The sequence below is a fragment of the Cryptomeria japonica genome, chromosome 9, assembly GCF_030272615.1.
Source record: "Cryptomeria japonica chromosome 9, Sugi_1.0, whole genome shotgun sequence".
Classification (NCBI taxonomy): Eukaryota; Viridiplantae; Streptophyta; class Pinopsida; order Cupressales; family Cupressaceae; genus Cryptomeria; species Cryptomeria japonica.
In genome coordinates this window covers 378180378-378188754 of record NC_081413.1, presented here as the reverse complement: position 1 = coordinate 378188754, position 8377 = coordinate 378180378, and the positions used below count along the sequence as shown (strand labels likewise).

Here is an 8377-nt window from a genome sequence, read left to right as displayed (position 1 = left end):
CTCTATATGATACATAAGGGAAAATGATCACAATTTCTATGATGCCCACCATTATCCTTGATGGTATCACCAATGAAAAAACATATTAGACTAGGGGTAAATAAGCCATATTTTCATATACACATTTACATTTATGATTGGAGTATCACATGTTAGTTAGTAGGTTGTCTTTTTTTGATATATGAGAAAGTACTAATGGTGTATCCATACATAGTAACCTATTATACTAATAAAAGATACTATTATCAATACATTATTTTGGTGTGCATGATAGTGGATCTTGATATTAGGCTTCAATGGCATACATTTTGGGTGTCATGGATCAACACGAGGTTACTAATACAACATACTATTATCGATACCTTATTTTGCTATGCATGGTAGTGGATCTTGATATTAGGCTTCAGTGGCATACATTTTGGGTGTCATGGATCAACATGCGGTGTTAATCCATTAGGAATAGGTAATAATACCCTTGTTTGCCCTTATTAGGGACATTGATAGTAACATTTGTGACATGCACCCTTGGTTATGATTCTTGTCACACTCTTTCTACCTCAATGAGGTATTGTTGGTCTACTATTGTGTTTAGATAGATGTGGAAATTTTGATATGGTAATATCTTAAACGACAAAATTTTAGTTATACTATTCTTACCTTGATGAGATACAAATGTTCTTGTAGACGTGATATTTATGGTATTTGACACTTGGCATTTGTGACAATTGGCCCTAGGTTGTGCACGAGACATGCAATAATATGATATAATGCTATACTATTTGATCTCTGTGTGATATTAATACCACAATTTTTATTTTATATTTTTGGTGGTAATCAGTCAACCCTAATTTCCCTCCCCCCATTAAGCCTTATCAAGGTTGTATAGTGATTGTTCAATGTGTAAACTTTCTGAGGCTATTGATTATTTAATAAATTATTGGGGACTTTTATTTACTACCCTAATGTCTAATCATACATTTGTGCAAATATTTTTGAACTAAACAATTACATCAACTTACTAAAACATATCAGGTTGGTACCATAATAATAATAATAATTATGAGACAAGAGTAAATTATAGGTTGAGCTCAATTGATTAAATTATTATTTTGTCACTATAGAGGTCCAAGTTTAAATACTCAAAGTGGCATCTATTATGAACATCTAAGTTAAAATCTAATGTTGATAGCTAACCCTAAATCTTGAACATGATTAATGGTGTAAACTAACCCTAAAACTTAATCTCTAAACATGGTTAGTGGTGTAAACATGATCAATGCAGTAATTGATCAATATATCAATTATATTAATCAATAGAGATCAATTGATATATTGATCAATATAGATTAATTGATGTTTCTATGTTTTTTATTTTACCATAAATTGAAATAATTCAACTCTAATTTATAAACCATAATATTTAAATATAGAGTTTATAGATTATGATTTTAAGGTCCTAGGGTTTAGAATAGATCATAGAGTTTTTGTTTTCAATTAATATTAGTTGATTTAGGGTTTTAAAATTTAAAACTAAATTTGAATTTTATAAATTAATAAAAAAATAAAAAAATAGGAAAGCCTCCTACTTGGGAATGCAACAAATTGGCTATTGTAGAGGGAGGAGGTAAAAAAATGCACTATCAAGGTTGCTTGATGTGGGTCCCTGTTTAGAAGCTTTATTCTCAATCACCCTTTTGTGTGAACAAAGAAGAAAATGAGTTCATAGAGAGGAAACAAAATTATATCTATTTGTAAATGGGTATGCAATTTCCCTACCAAGATATTTTAACAATTTTGCAATTGTGTTTAATTTTTACCCACAAACATTTTGTTAAAATTTATAAATTCGATTGCCATCATTAGAATAATAGAAAATTAAATTTAAAAACTGATTATTCTAATGATGGATCGTGAACTTTGGTCTAAAATCTTGATTAAAAATTGATTATTCTAATGATGGATCGTGAACTTTGGTCTAAAATCTTGATGAAAATTTTTAACACAATCGAATTTATAAATTTTAACAAAATGTTTGTGGGTAAAAATTAAACACAATTGCAAAATTGTTAAATAAATAATAAAAAATAAAAAACAAATAAAAATCAAGATGTAAACCAAACCTAATACAAATGTGTGGTATGAAAAAATGACATGGGTAATAGCAAGAGAGAAGGGAAGGGAATGGGAATTAGGGTTTTTTTGGATGAAGAAAATGCACAAATTGCCTCGTGTCACCTGCGCTTAACAAACTAATGTCACGAAGATCGTCGATGTGTCGACAATGACTTGGAAGTTGTTACTCGCAAGAGTGTAGGTGAGACAAGGTGAGACAAGGCTGCTAATTTTATTGTTCATTTTTATTTTTATTATTATTATTGATATAATATTTTTGGTGTGGGGAGGAGCGAGCGAGCGTTACTTTTGTCCGTCGTCCTTACAATTCCTCATTGTTATTGTTAGTACTCTTCCTTGGCTTCAAAAAATTGTTGGTGCCCGGGAAAGACGAGTGAGTCTACTCTACTCTACTCTACTCGACCATACCCTTTTCGCTCATCTCCATAGCGCTTATCGATTTCCTCCGATTAAGGGGCGGACGTCACAGACAAGGACAGAAAGGCATCATCTTTCTCACTGTGCTTCCCTTATTCTCTGGTTCTGGTTTTTCATGGCCTGAAGAGGAGCAGAGCAGGGGGAGTAGAGAATGATGATGTTGATGTGGTTATAGGGTTTCAGAAAAAAAGATGGAATATAACAAGGACGAAGCATGCAGGGCTATGGAGATAGCGGAGAGGAAATTAGCCGCGCAGGAGGTGGCGACGGCCAAGAAATTTCTAGTCAAGGCACAGCAACTGTACCCATCGCTGGAAGGGTTGCCCCAGATGATGGCTGTGCTCGATGTCTACATGGCCGCTGAGAAGAAAGTCAACGGTCAGACCGACTGGTATGGTATTTTGCAGGTGGATGTGGTGGCCGATGAAGCTCTCATTAAGAAACAGTACAGAAAATTGGCCCTAATGCTGCACCCGGACAAGAACAAGTGCGCTGGGGCGGAGGGAGCTTTTAAGCTCATTGGGGAAGCTTGGGGTGTGCTCTCCGATAAGATTAAACGCTCTGTCTATGACCACAAGCGAATTTATGTGCCGCCCTCGGCAAACAGGATTGTTCAGAAAAACCCCAAGCCAAATGCTGCACCTGCACCTGCACCTACGAGGCCACAGGCACCGCCACCGGCAGCTCACAATGGAGGTTTTTTCAAGTATACGTCTGGGGCCCCCACCACATTTTGGACGGCTTGCCCCTTCTGCAAGATGCAGTATGAGTACCTCAGGAACTTTCTTAATCATAACCTTCTTTGCCCTAATTGCCAAAAGCCCTTCATGGCCTTGGAGACAACTTTTCTTCACAAGAACGGCCAGACTAACTTTGCTGGAGCTACAGGTATGCCCAGGGGTGGGGCTGTGCCCTATCCCCCTTTCTCCGCCCCTCAAACTTCCTTTCCACACAATGCAGTACCTAGGCATTACAATACACACTCCGCCTCTGCCTCCGCCTCTGCCCCGGTCCCCACTTCCGCCCCCGCCCCTGCTCCCGCGTCCGCCCCCGCCCCCGCCCCCGCTGCCCCTGACAAGGCAAAGAATGAGATACCTGCTTCTAAGAGAAAAGAAGACGATCTCAAGAAAACCGACTCGAAGAAGGAAGATAATGGGCGGAAGAGGAGTGTCTCCGAGAAGAGCAACAAGAGAAGGAAGAAGCGCAGCCAAGAGAGTGATTCTGACGAGGACATACATGCTTCTTCTGTTTCAGATGAGGATGATGACGATGTGGTGGAAGTAGTAGACAAGGTGAAGGGGAATGCAACGAGCAAGTCGAGGTCGAGGAGGAAGGATAGTGACGAGGAGGAAGAGGAGGAGGTGGAGGAGGAGGAAGAAGAAGATGAGGGCCCGGAGAATATTGATGTACCAGATGCCGACTTTCATGATTTTGACAAGGACAGGGCTCCCGATTGTTTTAAAGAGGAGCAGATTTGGGCTGTGTATGATGATGATGATGGCATGCCTCGTTTTTACGCTCGCATTCACAAGATTCTCAAGTCCAAAGAGTTCGAGGTTAAGATGAATTGGCTGGAGCCTTTAAAAAAGGACAAGTTTGTTAATGACTGGTTGGATGCTGGATTTTACCAAAGCAATGGAGATTTTAAAGTCGCAAAAAAGTTATCCAACGGAAACCTGAATATATTTTCTCATATTGTTGCATGGGAAAAGCGTCCTAAAGGAATTGTTCGAATTGTACCCCAAAAGGGGGACGTGTGGGCTTTGTACAAAGAGTGGAGTTGCAGCTGGAATGAAGACACTCCTCCACATGATAGACACATTTATGAAATGGTAGAGATTTCAACGGACTATAACGACGGGGATGGTGTGGGTGTGATTCCCCTTGTCAAAATTGATCGCTTCAAATCCGTGTTTCAGAAAACACAGTTATCTAAATCGATTTCCAAGGATGAGCTTAGGAGATTTTCTCATCAAGTTCCAGCCAAAAAGCTTTCTGGTGACGAGCGCGAAGATTTACCCAAGGATTGCTGGGAGCTTGACCCTGCTGCTACTTCTGGCGGTGGAGACATGTCAACTGCATAAGGTTTTCTGCTTCAAAATCTTCACTTCCACCTTCCTTAGGGTTTGGATCTCAGTATTTCGGTAAGCAAAATGTATCATACTCGACTGCTATGCAGTTGAATTGAATCGAATCCTGAAAGGATTGCTTTGCATTCTTCAGTTTTTAACTCTTTAGCCATCATCGGGATACCATACGAAATTGCCAACCAAGTAGCCCTTGGTTCTGCACTAACCTGCACTAACCTTTTCTTCCGTGGTGTGAGTTAAATTTGAGAACGTTGTTGATTTCCATTTTTGGTTGCCACAAACAGGTAATGATAACCATATGCAGGATCTGATAATTTGCTTAGATGCTTAAGAATTATCAATTTCGCTGTATCTTATCGTAGTTAGACATGAAATTTTCTTTGCATCTATAACTTTTGATCAATGTTCTCGTTTGGGAGAAGTTACTTTTTGATTTGGTTATATAACAATTATGACACTTTTTTGCTATGTTTATAAAAAAAATGTAATGATAATGCAAATTAAAAAGGTCCTTCTCCACGGTGGCTTTTGTCAAGTGCAGGTGCCGGGTATCTATATGCCAGCACATTTTTAGGCTTTTGTTAGATAGTGTGAAATGGGAGCCCCCGAACGGTCATCTTAGGAGTTTCAATAATAAATGTTACAATTCTAAATGGCATCGTCTGATTACTGTCTTGATTGTAAATGCTCCAAAATATCAAGGGAGAAAATTAGAGTCCACTGATTCTTATGACATTATGTGGGTTGCAATGCCTGGTAACAACTCTCTTTTGTAAATTTGATTCGTGTAATGCATTATTATTATGGAATAATTAATGAGGAGTTTCCATTCTATTGCCCGCTTGATTTTCATATTGTTTATTGAAGTTTGTGATATATCTTATTATTCAGCTTGATATGTTTGCATCAAGATTAGGATTAAAGTGGCATTTTGCATGTAGAACATTGAGATTTTCTCCATATTAATTCTAGTGATACATGGCAAGTTGACAACTACACTGTTGATTCTCTTCTTCCATTATCAGATGTCTAAGCAAACTTGTCACTTAGTCCTGGTCTATGGAGGGAATTTCTGATAGTCTATAGCCTTTTAATGAAGGAAATGATAGGGAGGGAACCATAAATTTTCCAGCCTGATAGTTTCTAGCTATCAAGTAATTTATAATTCCTCGTCTTTCATGTTCAAATTGAGAAAGGGAGGAGATGGAATGAAAAGCTGCTTTCAAAAGATATACATTATCGATGCTTGTGTTTGCACTGGTGTTAGCATCTTGAAGGTATTTGGTTAGTTGGGTTCTCATTGACATGGAGTAAACCATCCCCATTTAGTAGCTTTAGATTCTCTTTCCCGCTTTTATTGCTTAAATCACATGTGGTACAGAGCTTCCATAGCAGATGCTCTATTAGTTTATGAATTGTTCCTGTTATGGAAATAAGTAGGGCGAACCGCTAAATAGGTGATCACTCCAAAGCGTGTTGACTTTCTCATTTTTAGTTGCTTGGGTTTTCCATTTTCAAATGAACTATTACATGTGTGCAGGTTGGAGGCTGTTGGTTTGGAGTCCTCCTGAAGTTCTATTTGTTTTTTATTGAGACTACCTGCTAGATTCATGAATTAGAGGCTTACCTACAAAATCTTTGTCTAGTAGGAAGAGGGCAGTGCTGGATTCAATTGACGTCGGTTAAAGAAAGGAGCTGGATCTGTGTATGCTTTATGAAGAGTAACTTATTATTAAGTCATCTTTTGTTCTGGAGTTTCTGGACTTGTCTTGGTCTAGGGAACCTTCTAACATGGGTCACATGAAAGGGTTTTCTAGATTTCCTCTGCAGTATTTTCTGATTAATAGTGGTATCATTCAGTAGTCAGATAGTCCGGTGGATTGTACATCAGTAACACTGCCCATTGCAGGAGTATTAGCTACTGTTATTTGTATTTCCCCAAAGGAAAGTTCTTTGGCATTGACATGGAGCTGTAATTCTTACTAAGCAAGTGCTTCAAAGTTTCAGGCCCCACTTTCAGCAGTTACTGAATATCTTCCTTCTAAACATTATCTGTTCTTTTAAGGAGGGAAGTTCTCAAATTTTCCTCAAAAAGTAACGTTTTTTGGGACTACTCAGAGATTAAATTTAGATTGCCAGTCACTTCCATGGGACTGTGTTTTTATTCCGTAACATTTTACAAATGAGTGCTTTGTTGATCTTCTGACATATTTTAGGCCCTCCTGTTGCAGTTGCTCAAAATCTTCTTCCTGAACATCAACTGTTATATTTTTATGGAGTTTGAATTTTCTTTTTCAGGTCCTTAATGAGTAACATTTTTTCATGATCACCCACAGCTGAAAGCTAGATTGCAATCACTTACATGGGCCCTCGTTTTAATTGCCAACCTTTTACAAATGAGTGCTTCATCTTTGTAAATCTGGGAGCAATTTTTTTTAATTGGAGGATACGAACCATCTAACAATGCTGTATTTTACTATTTTGCAACCAAGGCATTGAGTTCTTGAATTATCGCCCCCTTAAGCTTAGCCATAGCCTGAGGGCTATCCATTCTGCCCAATTTGCCTGGGGCATAATCTTGGCCTCATTCCGTAATAGCATCAGCCGTTCGCACTCAGCAGGACTTGACCCTGGTAGGCTCTTTGTGAGTTGGTCAACTTCACTAATAGACCAAGGGCCACTTGACTGGGTGCTAAATATTTTCTGATGTATATTATCATTTTGCCTATCTTGTTGAATATCTTCTGCTCATAACATTTGCAAGGGAATTGTTTGTTGAGTTGCCAAGATTTTGTTGTGGATTGTTCAATGTAAAGTTGTTTATAAGTGGATTTTTGGTATCATTAGACTATTTTCTAACCTATCCAAACTTATGCTAACCCAGGAGAGTACACCCTTTTTTTTGTCTGTGCAGCTGTAGTCTAGCTATATGCCGGGGTGTGTACCAAATGATGGTTCAGGTTAAAATTTCCAAACATGACCTCTGTAATAATGCTGATTTGTTGTTAAATTTTGTATTGTAGGGCATGTTAGTTGGAGACTTCAAGTTATGTACCCTCTCTGATGTTTAAAGAGGGTTTGTGAATGCATAAAAAAACAGTGGGCTTCCTTAATTATCATTTTTTTGTCGCTGTGCTGTTTTAAGCATTGAACTCATTGCTATAGCTTATGGAACAAATTTAGTATTTTAAAAGCTATTGTCGTTGTCTCTTTGAGTTTGTCATAATCCTCCGAGTTTGAGTGATGGGTGGAGAAAATGGATCGTCTATCTGAACTTTGGCAAGGTTCTTTGAATCCAGGCACGAAATTCATGCACCCAAAAAACTTAAGAAACAATTTAAATATGTAGGCCAAGGAACTCAGTAGCAAGGCTTGGCCAATGTTTTACAAGTATGTGGCATGTCGGCATCAGTTTTGTGTATCCCAACCCACCAGCTTGGCATCAATCTACCAGCTTGGCATCAATCTTGTCAAATTTGGGTTGGCTGGCTTACAAGACTTTTTGATTCAGACTCTTGGAACAAAGGTTTTACCTATTGAGTTGAATTATTAAACAGATTTTAGCTTCACTCTCTTGTTGTGGCTTTCCTTGCCTGGTCACTGTCACCTGTTCGATCTGATGGATGTACTGTTTATGTGGTTTAGATTGTATCTAAAGGATGATTCTGAATCAATGGTTAGTATTTTATCAGCTACATTTCTTCCAAACACCTCTCGTGCATCAGTCTTTCATTTGT

At 38.2% G+C, this 8377-nt stretch overlaps 1 protein-coding gene across 1 annotated transcript; it reads left to right on the top strand.

The window, feature by feature from the left end:
* Positions 1 to 2399: 2399 nt before the first annotated feature.
* Positions 2400 to 5474, top strand: LOC131072629 (uncharacterized). Its single transcript, XM_058008866.1, has one exon. It carries the CDS (start codon positions 2742 to 2744, stop codon positions 4632 to 4634), a length of 1893 nt encoding a protein of 630 aa, XP_057864849.1. The 5' UTR covers positions 2400 to 2741; the 3' UTR covers positions 4635 to 5474.
* Positions 5475 to 8377: the final 2903 nt, after the last annotated feature.